Genomic DNA, 17457 nt, shown 5'->3' with positions numbered 1-17457 from the left:
TCCCTCCTGCTGAGTGACAAAGGCCTTCGCCCCTGTGGGGACCAGCAACAGCGCGGTAGCCTGTCAGGCTGGCCAGTTCGCTGGGCCAAGCTGGTGGGCGATCACCTGACAGCCACCACTGGCCGGGTACCAAGAGCGCCAGAGGTGCCGTAGGTGCTCCGGTGCCCCAGGACTTCCCAGTCCCACCAGCCCATAACCTCCCCCAGCGCGGGCACTGAAGGCTGGCCCAGGGCACGCGCTCAGCTCAGACTCCCCTCCTAGGACCCTAGGGCCAGGCGTCTGCCAGGTAACCAGTGGCCGTGGGGAGCGACTCAAGGGCCCCTTTGTGCGGCAACCGGACAGTCACGTCCTTGGGCTGTCCGCTCGGCTCTGGGCCGGGCCCAGTGGAGTAGACACCGCGAGGGCGGGAGGAGGGCGCGGCCCGGAGCCCGCTAGGGCAGGGAGTGGGTGGGCGTGGCCAGGGGCGTGGTTCCTGGCGGGCGTGGCCAGAGTGGGCGTGTCCCGCCCTCGGCTCCTTAAGCGCGGGCGCGGACGCGGTCGGCCGTCGGGCGCGGCCATGGAGCTGTGGCCCTTGGTGAGCGCGGCCCTGCTGCTGCTCGTGCTGGCCGTGCCACTGTCCCGCACGGCGCGCTGCTACGCCAAGCTCTGCCTCTACTGCGTGCTGTGCCTGGGCATCTCGGTTGTGGCCTCGGGGGTCTGCATCCTGCGCCACGGCGGCCGCACCGTGGAGAACATGAGGTGAGAGCTTCCGCTTCCTGTGCGGCGCCGGCGGGGCGTCACAATGTCCCCCGCCCGCCTGCCCTCCCGTCCCGGCCGGGTCCCCGCGACGGAAAGTCTGGGCCGCCGCGCGCGGGCGCGGGGTGTGGTGCGCTCCCGCCCCCTGCAGGTGACAGTGTGTCAGAGCCCAGATGCGGCGCAGATGCCTCGACCTCCCCTTCCTCCTGGGGCCCCGAGAGAGGCGCTCTCTGCTGGGGACCGACGGAGGAGCAGCTGCCAGGTCCTTGGCCACTGCCCCTACCCCGTGGCCACCCCACCCCGGGACGGCCGGCAGCTCTTCTCTGTCCAACTTGGACGGCTCGCTGATGGCTCTCGCAATAGGGGATACTGTGGTCACTAAGGCCTTATCCGTGTCAGAGGGTAGACTTTCCACCATCTCTGCCTTTGCCAGCCTCAAGGTATTTAGTGAATCCCAGGCTCCGTTTTAGGGGTTTGTGGGTTCCCATGAGCTCGAGGAGCCCAGGGACAAGGAGAGGTAGTGTTTGAATGGTTCAGGCCAGACTCCAAGGGGACTGACCTCAGGGACAGCCAGCTGGAGACCCTTCTGGGTGGAAGTGGGGGTTCAGGCCCTCTGTGAAGTTGCACTGGAGTCTCCAGAGTCTGGCCTGCCACTAAATGGGAACCCTCCTCCTGCAAGTTGGGGAGGAAAGGTTTGGAGGAGCCGGAGGAGGGGTGCAGGGTCCAGTGATCAGAGCCCTGTGATCAGGTGTACTCTGTGGAGAGGGTAGGTGGGCAGGCAAGGGCCAGCAGGGGTGTGGGGCGCAGTCAGGGACCGGACTGGACTTGGGAGATGAGCTGGTCTTCCAGGGCTGCTGCTGCCCAGTCCTCATCCAGGCCACCAGCTTGCTTTCAGAGGGGCAGCTGGCCCTTCTGTTCCACCCTCCTGCACCTCCAGCATTGAGGGTCAGCAGCTGTGGGGGCCCCCAAGAGCTGGAGGGTGGCAAAGGCCTGCCCCACTCGGCCTTCCTCTCATGACCCCCAGCGGGGTCAGGAGTGGGACATGCAGGATCAGTGGGTTTTCTGGACACAGCCTCTAGCTGTGGGCTGCAGAGAGGGGATCAGAGAACAGAGGGTGAGGGGGGTGCAGTGTCCTTAGGCGGTTAGGCCCAGATTGGGGGCATCCAGGAGACAGGAGGTTCTTGGGAGAAGAGGGTGCTTAGTGGATGAACCCCATTTCAGGCCCTCACGGACCAGGCTGAGCCAAACGTGTCCTCTTGTACCACAATGCCTTGGAGCCATGTTCCGTCTCACAGATGAAGAGACTGAGGGTCAGAGACTCAGTGTGGACCTGAGGCTTTGGGGTGCAAGGAGGAGTGGAGGAAGTGCCCAAGGTCCTGGAGCAGGATATGGGAAGAACACAGCCTGAGCGGGGAGCCTCTGAGAGGAATTTAGAGGACATCTTTTCATTTTCCCTCTGCCCAGCCTGAGCTAGGGACTGTGGGCGTGGCCCCACTCTGTGCCCTGGCCAGCTTCCCCTCCCGCAGGGTTCTGAGCAGGTGCCCAAGGAGGCCTCTCCACTTGGGCTGGAGCTCTTGAGGGTGACAAGCTGGGAACAGAAGGGCCAAATAGAGCCAGCCTGGGTGCAGGCTGGGTGGGGTAACAGGAGGGGGATGCCCACATTTCACCCATTTGATGGGGGACAGAAAACCCAAGAACCTGAGCACATTGGAACTGGGCTAAACACAGATCAGGAACCTCAGTAACAGTGGTGCAGCCAGTGGTTTGCTTTTGGTACCAAAGGAGAACAGAACTGAGGTCTGCCCCGGGGGCTCCCTCCATTCTCAGGGCAGGAGAAAAGGGGCCTTTCCCATGGAAGGTGCCCAGGGAAACCCCTGCCTGTGCTCACATCCACATGACAAGGACACCACGGCCACAGACATGGCTGCAGCCACACACACCAGGAGACTTGCCCAGACCCATCAGGGTAGAATTGCCAGCCACGTGTCTGAGTCTGTGACAGGTGCAGGGGTGTCGAGACTGCATTTGGGCCTGTTCACCTTGCCCTGAGCATCTGCCTGGAGCTCTGGGTCCAAATGAAAATGTAAGAGCCAGCTTTCTTGTGCTGAGGACACAGCACCCACACCCACACCCAGGAGGAGAGAGGTCTTTGCCTCCCTGTTTGAGGGGTACAGTCCATGGTCATGGCTCCAAGGCAGGGCTGTTACGGTGGAAGGGTATGGTAGAGAGCTGGGCTGCTTCATTTAGGGGACTGAGTGCATCAGTGGCCACAGATCCTCCAAGTCACATTCCAGCGACCTCTTCCAGATGGGCTCTGCATCCCAGTGTCACTGGATTGACCCATGGTGGGGACAGTGCCCCATAGCCAGTCACCTTTTAGGGTCTCTACCCAGTCAGGGTGATAGTTGATTTGTCTTGCTGGGGTCCACTGGGGAGCAGAGTCCCCGGGGGGATCCCCAAGAGTCCTTCCCCAGCTCTCATTCCCTGGCTGTCCCTCCAGCCCCACTCCTCATCCCTGGCTCCTCTAACAATCTCTGTGTGGCTCAGGCTGGGAACACTGTCCCGACCCCAGGCTCCTGTCCCTATCTGTGCCCCATTTCCACAACACATCACAAATAACCCTGCTCTGCCAGGTGGCCTTGCTGTCCGAGCTCCAGCTGTGGATGGCACCCCAGATGTGCCTGCCCAGCTCTTTTCTGGGACAAGACCCTTCTGGGAGTTTCCTCCCAAAGAGCTGCCCAGTGTCCCCCAGAGACACCCAGCCCAAGACCAGGGGCCAAGAGCAAGGGTCACCCATTTCCTGGGGACAGCCAGGCCAGTGGCCCAGGCCTGGCCTTGAACTGGCTCCCAGCTACCTGGAATAGGTGCTGCAAGTGGGGGCTGGGCCGGTCAAGGGCCTTTTAGCCTGAGGTACCCTGGCTGTTTCCCTGCTGGTGCCATCATAGCCATGTTGATGGGGGTTCCTCGGTGCCCAGGCCACTGAACGTCCCAACTTCAGGGATCACACTCTTCCCCCTCCCCCAGGTGGTGGCAGATGCTTAGGGAAGGCAGGTAGATCATCACAGGTCACAGCTGGGAAGAAGGAAGCAGGACCCAGAGGGGACCTGGTCTCCCCCTGGCAGTTGCAGCAGTGAAGTACAGTGGGGTCAACTGTCCCTGGCGACCTGAGGAGGTAGGGAGCCGGGGGCTAAGGCATGGGGATGCCCACCCCAGAATTGGGGCCCTGACTTTTCTGGGGGAAAGGACAGGGCAGTGCTATCTTCTTGCCAGCTTGGAAAGGGGTGTCTAGGCAGAGGTCAGGTGTCCTGGCCACATTTGTAGGAACCAGGGAGGCCCAGCTCAGGCTGACCGTTGCTCCACTGTCCCTGGTCCACTGTCCCTGGGTTGTCACCTCTGCAGGAAGCTGCCTGCCTGCCTGCCTGTCTCCAGTGGGAGGAGTGAAGGCCCTGGGGGGCCTGGCCAGGAGGAGGTAGTCTGCTTGCCCTGGCGTTGCATGGCTGCTTGGGGCTCCTCTGCCTACACAAGCCAGGTGTCTGCTGACTCTGGAGCCCTGCAGAGCTTAGCCATGACCTCTCACAGCCCAGCCTGCAAGATCAATTTTACGTTGTGTCTCTTTTACTACACTAGAACACAGTGTGGCTGGGGTGTGCAGCTCGCAGGCAGAGTGCTTGCCTAGCATGAATGGGGCCATGGGTTTCAGCCACAGAACTGCAGGAAAAAGAGGAGACAATGGGACAGGGACACGCTACTATCAGAGTGCACCAAGGACCCTTCCTGCACATGGCCTAAACCTCCCCATGCAGCTAGATGTGGAGATTCAGATGAATTTGAAGTTATGAATACAGCTTGGGAGTCCTTATCCTTAATGCTTGGAACTAAAAGTATTTAGGGTTTCAGATATTTCTGCACTAGATTCTTGCATGTACAGGATAGGGTATTGCAGGACCAGGATCCAAGTCAAACACAAAATCCATGTAGGTTTCTTAATACACCTTACACACAGCTGGAGGGAATTTTATATGTTTGTGTACCTGTGTTCACTGTGATCCCTTACACCAGATTAGCATTTGATGACCTGGGGTACGGCATCCAAAAATTTGAGGTTTTAAGTCGGGTGTGGTGGCACATGCCTGTAATCCCAGCACTTGTGAGGCTGAGGCTGGAGGATTGATGTGAGTTCAAGACCAGCCTGGGCTACAAAGTGAGCTCAAGGCCAGCCTGAACTGCATAGTGAGACCCTGTCTCTAAATAAGTAAATAAATAAATAAAATTAAGGTTTCACTTTATTGTTTTTCTGGCTGGACCAAGCCCAGCACATCACATTCGAGGCAGGCACACCGCCGTCTTACGCCCGGTCTCGGTTTGGATTTTGGGCGTAAGGTTAGGATGGCCGGCCTGTGTAAATCACATGAATTCTGGGCTGGGGATGCAGCTGAGCTGTAGAACGTCCTCCCGGCCTGTGGGAGGTTCCATCCCTAGCCCCAGAAACAGCAAATGTCCCCTGCACAGCTGAGCAGAGCTTGTGTGCGGTTCCCTTTGCCTACCTGCCCACGTCACATGGGGCCAGACACCTCCATCTTCCTCTGCCTCAGGCAGGTTTCTGGTAGTGCTCCCAGGGCCCTGGTTTCTCCGGACTGAGGCCAACCTGCCTTCCAGACACGTCCCTGCAGCCAGTGCCTGCTGTTTCCCAATGCAGGTGATACCTGCTATCCCTCTTGCTATCTGTGCCAGTGGCTGGATGGCAGAGGGCTGTTCTGGTTTCAATTTGCATTTCTTTGATGGCGGGTGAGTCTCCTGAACATCTATCTGTGAATGGCTGCTTCGTCTCCTCTTGTCTTCATGGTGATGCCAGCAACTGTTTTACCATCAGGAAATGGGGACCATGATGTGAAGCAGCCAGCCAGTTCCCCAAGTATCCAGGAGCTGCCCTCATGCCTGCGAGCTGGGGAAGCTGTTTGGACTCAGTTTCCTCACAGTGACAGTTGCCCTTCCCATTGGGTCCTGGGACAGGCACAGTTGGTGAGGAGCCTGGCATCCAGGTGCAGAAAGACCAGGCCTGCAGGACTTCTTATGAGGCCCCAGAGTCATCACGTACATGGAGACAGGAAGTGGGGTGTGGGGGGGTGCCAGGGCTGGGCAGTCTGTCATGGGAGACAGAGTGTAACCACAGGAGGAAGAAAGTTCCCAGAGCGGAGGGTGCTGACATCCGCCTGACATTAATGTGGTTAATGCAAAGCAGAGCCATGCCCTTAAAGATAGTTTGCATGGCGAATTTCAGGGTGTGCGTATTTCACCAAAATTAAAAAGTCTTTATCAGCACAAAGGACCCAGCTGTATCCCTGCTCTACACAGAGGGTGGTGCCTGCAGGACGAATCTGAACCAGCTGGGCACTGCATCCCTTAGCCCTGCTATCCTTGGGGCTCAGGGCCCTGGGCCACGTCTCCCCAGGGGCTGACCCCTCCTGGCACAGCCGGCTGTGGCGCTCCAGGGCACCTCGGGGCACCAGGCCACTCCTCCCTATGCCCCATGCCAGCCACTGCCCAGGCCAGTATATCTGGACTTAGGCAGGCATGGGAGACTTACGGGCTCTGGGGGCCCAGTCACCTCTCTGGGTGTCACGTGCCCTGTCACTTGCACTAGCAGGAGCCAGGCCACCCTGTCTGTCCTCAGCTGGGTGGTAGGAGCAGGGCAGTCGTGTGGGAGGGCCAAGCTGACCCCAGGCTCACTTTCGGTCCCTGCCCCCACAGCATCATCAGCTGGTTTGTTCGGTCCTTCAAGTACTTATATGGCCTGCGCTTCAAGGTCCAGGGCCGGCAGAAGCTGGAGGTGGACGGTCCCTGTGTCATCATCTCCAACCACCAGAGCATTCTGGACATGATGGGTATGCTTGGCCCGCAGGAACTGTGATGAGACCCTCAACCGTCTCCCAGCTGGGTAACGGGAGCTCTGGGCTCTTCTGAGGTGGGAGATGGACCACACCTGGGGCAGGGGGAGCCCCAGGGCTCGCGGGGGGGGGGGGGGCTCTGCTTCCGTGGGTGCTGCCACCGGCTCTAATGCTGGCCTGTCTCTCCTTTTTGTGTATCTCTGCCTTCCTCCCGCTGTGCCCACCCCTGCCACCAGGCCTCATGGAAATCCTCCCCAAGCGCTGCGTGCAGGTCGCCAAGCGGGAGCTGCTGTTCCTGGGCCCCGTGGGCCTCGTCATGTACCTGGGCGGCGTCTTCTTCATCAACCGCCAGCGCTCCAGCACTGCGGTGTCCGTGATGGCCAACCTGGGCGAGCGCATGATTGAGGAGAACGTGAGTACGTGGCGTCGCGGTGGGCAACTGGGGTGCCGGGGAGCCTGCAGGGAGTGGGGTCCTCTAACCTCGGCCTCCCTCCTCCATAGCTCAAAGTGTGGATCTACCCTGAGGGCACACGGAACGACAGCGGGGACCTGTTGCCCTTTAAGAAGGGTGCCTTCTACTTGGCCATCCAGGCCCAGGTAGGGAGGGCACCCCTGGGTGAGCAGGGGTGGACAGAGTCCAGATAGCAGGGGCTGGGGTTGGAGGTGATATCCAGCCAGGCTGGTGTGCAAGGTCTGCCCCCGGCGGGTAGGAATCCTACCCCAGGATCCCTGAGACACTGGCCTGCCTAGGACAGCATTCATCCTTTGTGGGTCAGGCCCAGGGTGGCACCTGAGCTCCCTTGGTGTCCTCTACTAGCTGGCCAAGGTGGCAGATGGTGCAGAGGAGGTGCCTAGCTCCTGCTGAGCCCTGGGGGACTGCCTGGGCCCAGGGAGCGCCCCTCTAGTGCCAGGCCTGGAGGACTGGGCTGGAGCAGTAGGGCCAGCATGGGGGCCTGCAGAGTGGTGCAGGCACAGGCAGCATGGTATGTGTGCCGCCTCTGATGCAGAGTGGGGCTGTGGTCTCTGGTAGGACTGGGCACTGTGCCTAGGTTACCCAGAAACCCTGGGACATGTCTACTGTAGAGTCAGGGGAGGGCTTTGTCTTGCCTGCTGGCTGCAGCTCAGCAGCTTCCGTTTTTAGTGCTGCCGCGCCCCCTACCCCTACCCCATGCCAGCCCTGGGCAAAGTGAGTCCGGCCTGGCCAGCACCCCTCCCTTGCCCAGGTCTTGTGGGGTGCAGTGGCAGTGGGTGGGGCCCCAACAGCAGGTCCCAGAGGGGAGACACAGGGTGTTCTGGGGATAGCAGCAGCCAGGATGCTGCTACTTCCTGCCATTCCTCTCCAGACTGCTGAATGGCAGTCCCCCTGTGGGTGCCCCAAGGCTCCCCAACTCTCTGCAGTTAATGATTACCCTGGGTGCCGCCTGTCACTGCAGGATTTGACCCTCGTGCCTTCCAGGAGCGCCAGAGCTGCCCCACCCCCACCCCCTGGTGACGGGTGGGTGGGCAGGGCGGTGGCCCTCCTCGGGCTAAGCTGAGCGGGCTTCGTCCCAGCCCATATTACAGCCCAGTGCTGGGAACAGAGACGGGTGTCAGCTGGGTGATGTGAAATACTGGGCCATCCAGGGCATGGTATTGTCCCAGACTGAAGGTCCACCCTGAGGACATCTGGCACCATCCCAGGCAGTGATGAGGTAGTCTGCGCCCTCACCTGGGCACCCGTGTCTCTGCCTGTAGGTACCCATCATCCCTGTGGTGTACTCCTCTTTCTCCTCCTTCTACAACCTCCAAACTAAGCTCTTCACCTCAGGTGAGCCTGGCGGGGATCACGTGGGTGACTGTGGGGCCCCCAGAAGCACTGGGTTTGGGTAGACACTGGACCACTGAGTGTGAGGACCAGTGCTGCAGCATCTCACCATCCTGCTGGCCCTTGGTGGTGGTGACAGTGGCCTTTTCCAGGTGAGGACACTGAGCCTGTCAAGGGCACACAGGTAGCCTGAGCCTGACCCCCACATGGGCACTCAGGACCCCAGCACCACTGGCCGTAGAGCATATGGTCCATATCCTGACCAGGCAGCGTGCTGCGGCCAGCACAAGGTCCCCTGTGCCCAGGTGGGAAGCAGGGACCAAAGGTCAAAGGGCCAGTGAGGAGGAGCCAAGCCACAGGGAGGACAGAGCTGGGCTCTGTCAGGTCACCTCTGCATCTGTGACAGACAAGGTCAGCTGCAGTAACCAGGTAAAGGAGAGCCAGGACATTGGCTTGGGGACCTTGCAGCTCAGTGATGACCGCTGCTTCCTCTCCTAGGAACAATCAAGGTGCAAGTTCTGGATGCTGTCCCCACCCTCGGTCTTACTGTGGCTGACGTCCCCAAGCTCGTGGAGTCCTGCTACCAAGCCATGAGGGCCACCTTTCGGGAGATATCCACACAGCCCCAGGAGAACGGGGTGGCCGAGGGGCCCCGGGTACAGCCAGCCCAGTAGCCAGCTACAGTGGGGATGAGGGGGTGGCATGAAGCTAAAGTGGACCCCCACTTTAGCTGGAGGGGACTCCCAGACTGCTGAATACCACTGTATCGGCTCCTGGCTCCAGGCTCTCATTCTGGCCTCAAAGCTGGAAGCCCCAGATTGAGGTCCCCAACGTCTCCTCTGGAGTCTGCTGGAGGTAGAGACCCCACCCGCACACCTGTGCCTCCAGGATCGAGGGGACGAGCCAGCAGGCCCTGGGGCAGCCCAGGAGCGACTGCAGTGGCCGCCCCAGGCTCTCTGGGCCTCTGGGTCCAGGCCACAGCCTGTATCAGGTTTGTAGGGAGCTGGGTATGCGAAGCCGGGACTCCTGGTCTGCCGCACACCAGCCTCAAGGACAGTCAGCCGCACCCTTGCTGCACATGGTTCATTTTTATAAACGAACTCTTGGAAGTGCCTGGTGTGATGTGGTCACTCAAGAGAGTGGGCAGGGCCTACCCGAGCCTCGATCCAGGGACACAGGGCGATGGAGGTGGTAAAGCCCCCCCACCCCCGCCAAATGCTCTGTGGGGCCAGCTCCCTCCCCAGGGCCCAGTCCATTCACCAAGATCGAGTTTCAAGTCTCCAGTTTATTCAGATGGGGACAGGCCCGCCCCACCTTGGGTAGCTGCCTATCACACCCCACATCCCAGCACAGGCAGGGAACCCTCGTACCTTCCCCCAGACCTTGGAGAGCCTGGCAGGGGCCTATCAGAAGCCTGGGGAACACTGGGAGTCCCCTGAGGGACGGGGAGGAGCAGCGTGGGCCCTGGCAAGAGGGATGCAAGGCTCGTGGGCTCAGTCCAGCCTTGGGCTCGAGACAGGTCATCACAGCTCCTTGCAGGAGCCTGGTGGTGAACGGGAGGCTGGGTCACCTGGCCTGTGGCCGCTCTCAGGTCCCACCCTCCTGCCTTCTCGAGGAGCCAGGGCCTCTGAGGGCAGGAAGGTGACGTGGGCACTCACAGGACCCCAGCTGCTCCTCCAGGAAGGAGATCTGCTCACTCAGTGAGTCGATGCGATCCAGCTGCTGCAAAGAGTGGGCCAGGAGGCTGCCGGGGTCCTGGGGCCCGTACTCCGGGGCCCGAGAGGCCAGGCCATGCAGAGGGGCCAGCACCAGCTGCAGCTTCTGTGGGATGTGGAGGCTGAGGTGAGCCAGGCCCCCAGCTCTGTTCCCAGAGAACCAGCTCGCTATAATGTCTGATCGCCACCAGGGGGCACTGTGGCACCACAAGAGCCCAACAGGCCTGAGCGTCTGGATGCACTACCAAAGGCTCAGGTCCCAGGGAGGAGACTGTGGCAAGGCCATGTGGCCCAAGGGGTGGCTCGGCCTGCACCCCACTCCACATGCAGCCTTCACCCAAGCCATGCCTGGCGCGATGCCTTTTCCAGGTTCCCCGCCAACCCCACCGGGCACCTGCAGCTATCCTCCCTGCCTCACCTGCTCCAGCGCCTCTACCCGCGTCTGCAGCCTCTGCACCTCTGCCCTCGCCGTGGGGTCCACTCCTGGGGCAGAGCCAGTGCTGGTCAGGGAGCCCCACCCCACCCGGCTCATCCCAGCCACCGTTCCAGCTGTAGGCACAGTTGAGATGCGGGGCTGTGGCCCAGCCATCTGCTTGGCACATGTGACACATGGGCCTGGATCAGCCCGCCCTGCCAACCCCTTAGCATGCCAATGGGTTCCTCACCGAGGTCCAGCGCGTCTTGCTGCCGGGCTGCTGACAGCGCATTATTACTCACGGTACGAGTTTGAAGTGTCACAGCGCGTACCAAAAGTAATAATGTCCCGTCACCAGCAGAGGGATGGCGTCTCCTGGATGCCAGGCTGCCAGGGAGGGCAGCTACTTCCACTTGCTTGGCTAAGAGGCCTCTACTGTCCTCCCGGATAAGAGCTTCCCAACCACCCAGTCACTGCCCTCCACGCCCTTTCCCCCTGTGTCATAGCACAGCACAATGTTTCACCCGCCTCCCGCCCAGGGCAGACAGCACCAGGAATGGGGACTGAGTGTACCTGTCATGGCGTTTGGGGCCACCTGGGGGGGCCCTGCTGTGGGCAGGCAGTGCGTCCCATCTGCAGATGGGCTGTGTCCCTCCCAGCACTGGCACCGGTAACTCCCTGCAGTATTGACACAGGCCTGGGGACAGTCTGCCCCTCCGGAGCTGCATTCATCCACGTCTGCAGGAAGGGGATGTCAGGCACAGACACAGACACTGCAGATGGCCCTCCGCAAAGTAGAGTCCCACACTGGCCCAGGTGCAATAGGGCCTCCAGAGCGAGCCCAGGACCTGCCCAAGGCCCAGGAGGGCAGGGCCACCTCACCTGTGTGGCAGGTGTTGCCCCGCCATCCTGCAGGGCAGTGGCAGCGGCCAGGCCAGACACAGCTCCCTCCGTTCCCACATGGTGGCTGGCATACTGCTGCAAGGGGGAGGCTGTCACCACTCAGCAGCAGGTGAAGGGGATCTGCTGCAGTGGGTGCTGGGCTCCTTAGTGCCAGGGAATGCCAAGTGCCACAAACCTGCCCCTCACCTGTTGCACAGGCCCCAGGGAGCCCACCGGTCCTCTTCCAGCCGGGGCAGCAGGCAAAGCGAGGCCTGGTAGGGCCCAGCCCAGGGCCACGGCGGTAGGCGGTCCGGTAGATGGTTCTGCAGGGGCAAGGTGGTTCAGAGGGGCCTGAGGTGGGCCTCAGATGCCATGCTGAGGCCCCATGTGTGTCCAGCCTGCCACTTCAGGGTACTCAGATCATTCTCTGCATTCCTTCCCCCAGGGACACAGCAAGGTCTGTGACACAGCCTTTCTCGACAGGGTGCCCTGGTGCCCAAGGGCAGAGTGGGGACAGTACCATGCCATGTGCCACCGGACCCCTCGGGCTCCCAGGGGTTAGGCTGGCCTTTCCTTCCTGTCCTGAGTTCAGGGCAGCTGATGCTGAAGCTGCTCTGAAGCCACTGCAGTCTCACTGTGGGGTCCAGGCTCTCCCTTGAGAGCAGAGCCACGAATCTGAATTTTTAGTCACTTATTTGCGCTGCTTTAGAAGACTCAGGCCTTCACATGGGCTTGGCGAATGCTCTCTCCCAGGCCACAGACCCAATCTTAACTTTTTTTTTTAAGTTTTTTTATGTAGTGACAAAGTCTTGCTAAGTGGCTCACGTGGCCTTGACCTTGCAATCTCCTGCGTCAGCCTCCCAGTAGCTGGCGTAACTGCTTGCACCACTGAGCTTGGCAAACCTGGGTTTCTACCCCATGTCTCCTGCCCCTTTTGGAGCTGTCCCAGGTGTTTCTGGGCGCAGAGAGGAGGCTGAGCTCCCCGTGCTCAGAAGTAAGGGTCCCAGGGATCCGGGGAGAGGGGTGCACACTGGAGCCCCAGGACAGGACTTGATGACAGGTGGGTTTCTGGGAGACCCTGGAGCTTACCACAATGCCTAGCAAGGGGGAAGTGAGTGCCTCAGAAGTGGGGGACACAGGCAGGGTGGAAGCCCTCTGACCAGGGTGCCCTACATCCTCCAACAGTTAATGCTGGGCGATGACCTAACAGATCAGCCAGCCTGGAGACCTAGGCCCAGGGCACCCAGGAAGGGGCTGCGGTGGTTGGCCACAGCCAGGCTGCCAGTGTGTGGGGCCTGGGGGCCTGGGGCACTCACCGGTAGGTACTGCAGGCCCGGTGCCCATCGCAGGTGGTGAGGAAGGGCTGGTATACACGCTGCACAAAGGACTCGGAGATGGAGCCCGGGGCAGCCCCAGCAGCGGCACACACCCTGCGGCTGGGGGCAAGGCAAGGTCGGCAGGAGTGAAGCAGGGACCCGCCCAGCCCAGGACATGGGGACACCCCCCCCCCCCTCAGATTGGGGCTGCCCTGGCTCACCTGGGCCGGTAGGCGTGCCCAGTGCCACCTGCTGCCAGCACCAACAGCCACAGCAGCAGCAGCTGTGGGGAGCCCCACATGGCCTGCATCTCCAAGATGAGTGGCCTTCTCCCCTGGGAGGCCTAGAGCACAGCATGCACACTTGAGTTTGCTGCAGGGCCCACCCTGGCCAGAAAAGCTGGCTTCCTGATGCCTGTTCAGCCCTTTGCCAGGGGTCTTCCACAGGGCAGCAGGAGGCACCTGCTGGGCTCTGTCTGCAGCGCTGAGGGCAACCGAGAGCCCCAAGTCATGAGGGCACAGCCATTTCACCCCACCTCAGGCTGCAGAGGCTGCCTTGCACACAGCCCAGCTGGGGTCCTGCCACCCTATCTTGGCCCTTCTTGCTTTAGGTTTCTCCTCTGCCAAATGCTGACCCAGCGCCCGAGAGCACTGTGGGAACTGCGGGTGGTGGGTAGGAGCTGTTATAGTGTGCGAGTCTTCTGAGGCCATTTCAGGGATCCCCGCAGATGGAGTGTATGTGCGAACAGCCTGGGAAGCCTCCAGCCACAGCTGGGCACAGTGGAGCAGCAGGCCCCCGACATGCCACATCTCTAGCCCAGAAAGGCCCATGAAACTGCGGAAGGGCCCGCGTGCAGTGGAGACCAGGGAGCACGGGCCCCCAAGGCAGGTGGTAAGGCCACCCCTTCCTGAGACTCGGTTCCCTCTGTCGCCCTTGCGCCGCTGAGGTGCTCCCGCAGCTCTGTCAGCCAAGCTCACAGATGCGGATGTGCTGGGCGCTTAAGGAACGCTGGCTGCTGGCCAGACCCCCGGGAAAGCCGGCGCCTGCTTCCCACGGCCCCTCAGCTGGCCCGGGCCTCTAACGGTCCCCGGTGGACAGGCAGTGTGTGTGGGTTTCCTGCATCCTCCAGGGCAGGGGCGCAGAGGTTTCTGTGCAGGGGTGTGTCCTGCAGAACTTGGGACCGGGAAAGAGGAGGGCACTGGGAGCCAGGGTGGGCAGGGGGTGCAGCCTGGGGAGCCTGGGTCCCCAAATGCCAAGGCCCGGCACCCTCGTCCCCACGCACCTCCCGAGGGTGCTGGGCACAGTCTAGAAAGGGAACTGTGTTCAGAGGAGACTCGATTTTTGAAAGTCATGCTTTGCCAAAGGCCAGAGGAAGCCCCGCAGCTGCAGGCTCTGAACCTCCTGAGCACCGGCGTCTGCCGCTGGCTGGCGGCTGATAAGCAATCGGCCCCTCAGTGTCACTGGCTCGGCCCGCCGCCTCCCTCCCACCTGCCGCCCCGCAGCCTACAGAGCAGCGGGGTGCAGAAGGAGGCCCGAGCCCCGCAGGGGCGTCGGTACCCAGAGGGCCCGGGGGCGGCGGGTGCACGAGCAGACGACGTGAGGGGCGCTCCCGTCCCCAGCCCCGCCGGCCGCGACCCGCGAGGGGGTGGGGGCAGTGCCTGCCCCCCAGGACGGCCGGCGGCGGCGGCGCCGCGGGGCGCAGGCCTAGGCTCCGCGTGGGGCGCGGGGGTCTCGGGCCGGGGTCGGGCGCGGGTCTGTCCCAGCAAGGGGCGTCAGTGCGCGGGGCCTCCGGGCCCATTCCGGGGCGGCCGGGATGGGCAAGGGGTCCCTGCGCTCACCTCCGGGTTCCCGCGGTCGCGCGGCGGCGTCGAGCGGGCGGCCGCCCCCAGCTCCTCGCCCCGCTGCCCCGGCCTCCCCGGCCACGCGCGAGCGCCCCGCGCCCCCCGGGTACCGCTGCCTCCGCACTCACCGCGCGATCCGGGCGCGCACGCGCCGCCGCGCCGCCGCGCCTTGGGGCCCCGAGCCCGCCCCGCCCAGACCACGCCCCCGGCCACGCCCCGCAAGTGGCCGCGCCGCAGCCCCGCCCCCACCTCGTGAGCTCGCGGGTCGCTTCTCCCCATTGCGCGGATGGGGAAACTGAGGCCAGGCAGCGGTCTCCTCGGTCACGTTGCCAGGCAGTGAGCCAGTCTCGGAGGGGCCCGGCAGGCCTGTGGCCCCAAGCAGGGCCCCAGAAAGTACCAGGGTGACCCCAAGCCGCCTTCCTCACCATTAATCAACTAGGTGGGGGCAGCCCTCACTCAGGCAGCCAGGGCCACGCTGCACGTTCCTCCCTGAGGACAGGTTCCTGCCCTGGTCACTGCCAGGGCTTGGGTCATTGCCTCTCTTCAGGGCTCCTTTCTGAGTTTATGACCTGGGCCAGACAAGGCACACAGGAGTTCAGGCCTGTCACATGCCATGCAGCAAGCCTCAGGCTCCCAGGCATGCGAGCTCTGGTCCCACACTCTGGCTGTCCTCAGGGTCACAGGCCCACAGGCAGCACGTGTCAGCCTGCTTCCAGTTGCTGGGTACTCACCTAGTGTGGGGTGCAGTCATCCCCTGGACCTCGGATGCAGCCACTCCTCTGGGCACAAAGGGCCACCCATGGTCCGTTGGCCCTGTGGGCTGAGGGTCAGAGCCGGGGTGGGGGTCAGAGCCAGGCAGAACCCCAGTGACCCTGGGGTTTGGGGCTGGAAGGACTCCTGATGCAGTTGTGGGGCCCCTGCTATCCCACCACCCTGCCTATCCTGGGATGATCTGGCTTCTTGTACTGCCGCTCTCCTCTAGAAATAAGATGTCACCCTGGTCTCCCAAGCAGGAGCAGAGAGGAGAGGATGTTGAGGCTGTATGCCCAGGGTGGGTGTGCAGGGTCTGCAGATGAGAGGGCTGTGAGGGGCTCCCAGCTCTGCTTTGGGGCCTCCTGACTGTGCAGGAGTGGAAGGAAGGAGGGTCCCCTCTTCCAGGAGACCTCTCCCTCTCTCTCGGTTCAGCAGCTACTACCTCAGACCAGGGGGCCCTAGAGGCCCCCAGCAGATGGGTCTGAGGGTGGCAGGGACTGCTGGATCAGAATGGGGTGCCTAGGTCCCTGGAACTCTGCTTCTTCTTGCCTCTGGAGCTGTCCTCCTATAACTTGTGACCTGCAGTGCCCCCTCTTGCCTGCCAGGGGATGATGGGGAGGCTACCCACACTGGTCCTCTCTGCCCAAACCTGAGCCAGCCTCATCTGCCCTCCCCGCTGAAGAGTGGCCCGTCTAGCCTGCCCAGAAGAGAAAGGACGGGCAAGGAGTCTAGGTGGCCCCACAGGGGATTTGGAAGCTTTGAGACCGAAGTTAGGGTGACAGGAGGCTTCCGAGGGGCCATGTGGCCCCTCACTGAGCTGTCCTGAGCCAGCCCAGCAGGAGGTAGGGACTCTTCTCCACCCATCTGAGCTAGAGATGGGGCTTTGGGGTTCCTCTCCTAGGGCTTGTACTCCACTAATACTCATTCGGGTCCCCTGGAGTCTTGCCCATGCCAGGGGCAAGGGGAGGAGCCCCCAGTCCTGGGCATACCAGGTCACGGCAGAAGAGGAGGTGAGGGTCAAGTTAGACCTGCAAGGCTGAGCTTTGCTGCTCAGGTCCTCCAGGAAGGAGAGAGGGCCAGGAGGTGGGCAGCCGGGTGAGAGCTGAGTCCGTGCCAGGCTACCTGCTAGAGGTCTGTGGCCAAGGGCCCACGGCTTATTCCTCAGAGTAGCAGTTTTTAGCCTGAAGGAGGACAGGCCTATCCAGAGCTGGATGGACTGGAGCCCCTCAGACTGGTACTCAGCTGTTTCTCCACTCGGGAACCCTTGTGCCCACTCCCCACCCCTGCAGGGATGCTCTGCATACCTGTTACCATGTGAGCTCGGCCTGGGCCACCGCCACCTCCTTGGGCCAGGCATGGACCTTGCCCCTTGCAGGGGTGTTGGGCCTGCTGGCCACCCTGGGGCCATTCCTGAGGCTGGCGGCTCTGTTCTGTCCCCTGCAGCCTCCATCTGGCCTGTGGGGCAGCGGCTGGGACACGGAGGCACCTCCCGGGCGAGGAAGGGTGGCTTTTTATGCTCCCTCCCGTGTAAATCGGGATTGGGATGGGCCCTTCCTGGCCGGACTTCCTGTGTGTGTTCTCTGCTGATAACGGGGTCTGTCAGCGAACAAACAGGAGGCCAGGGGCAGTGGGGGGCAGGGGCCACCGAGTGTTCGAGGGGCCAGTGAGGCTGCGGGGGAGGGGAGCTGTCCCCTGGGACTGCAGGGTCTGGGCCTGGAGCCGCCAGAGACAGGTTGGAGCTCGGCCTCAGACTGCCAGTGTCCCTGGGATCAGAGGACACGACCCAGAGTCTCCCAGTGTCGCCATCCTTATCTGTATAGCCAGCAGAGAGGTCCTTCTGCCTTTGGGACCCTGGAGCCTGGATTGCCCCAAGGATCCCCAGATCCCCCCCGCCCCATGTGTGTGACACACTAGGGCATTGGAGGGGGTGGCAGGTGGAAGGACCCAGTGGAAAGGGCCTGGTTGGGAGGGCAGGACACCCTAAAGAGCTACATGAGCTTGTGAGCACCTTGTCCCTGAACATCTGCAGCCCTACTTTCCAGGGGACATCCAGGATTGGAGGACAGAAATGCCCAGCCCCTCCTTACCCAGGGCTGCCTACAGAATTATGG

The 17457-nt window shown here is 62.2% G+C and overlaps 2 protein-coding genes across 7 annotated transcripts; one reads left to right on the top strand and one right to left on the bottom strand.

Annotated features, from left to right (window-relative positions):
* Positions 1–517: 517 nt before the first annotated feature.
* Agpat2 (1-acylglycerol-3-phosphate O-acyltransferase 2) lies at positions 518–9533 on the top strand. Its single transcript, XM_003472991.4, has 6 exons — positions 518–738; positions 6484–6617; positions 6857–7032; positions 7122–7217; positions 8355–8427; positions 8923–9533. Exons 1-6 carry the CDS (start codon positions 557–559, stop codon positions 9096–9098), a joined length of 837 nt encoding a protein of 278 aa, XP_003473039.1. The 5' UTR covers positions 518–556; the 3' UTR covers positions 9099–9533.
* A 161-nt stretch (positions 9534–9694) lies between these two features.
* On the bottom strand, positions 9695–16852 carry Egfl7 (EGF like domain multiple 7). Of its 6 annotated transcripts, none has more exons than XM_013155748.3 (10): positions 16651–16852; positions 15325–15413; positions 15019–15162; positions 12974–13095; positions 12753–12872; positions 11644–11759; positions 11437–11532; positions 11128–11292; positions 10558–10622; positions 9695–10245 (listed from the first exon to the last, which is right to left on the bottom strand). In XM_013155748.3, exons 3-10 carry the CDS (start codon positions 15019–15021, stop codon positions 10012–10014), a joined length of 921 nt encoding a protein of 306 aa, XP_013011202.1. In that variant the 5' UTR covers positions 15022–15162; positions 15325–15413; positions 16651–16852; the 3' UTR covers positions 9695–10011. The 6 variants fall into 6 exon arrangements, with proteins under 6 accessions (XP_013011202.1, XP_013011203.1, XP_063100344.1 ...); XM_013155749.3 differs by having other exon boundaries at positions 11437–11529; XM_063244274.1 differs by lacking the exon at positions 10558–10622.
* Between the last annotated feature and the right edge of the window lie 605 nt (positions 16853–17457).

The sequence above is a fragment of the Cavia porcellus genome, unplaced genomic scaffold, assembly GCF_034190915.1.
Source record: "Cavia porcellus strain 051 isolate PalLab524CR breed Dunkin Hartley unplaced genomic scaffold, mCavPor4.1 scaffold_49, whole genome shotgun sequence".
Lineage (NCBI taxonomy): Eukaryota > Metazoa > Chordata > Mammalia > Rodentia > Caviidae > Cavia > Cavia porcellus.
The sequence above is the reverse complement of the archived record's forward strand: the minus strand, read 5'-3'. Positions and strand labels throughout refer to the sequence as shown.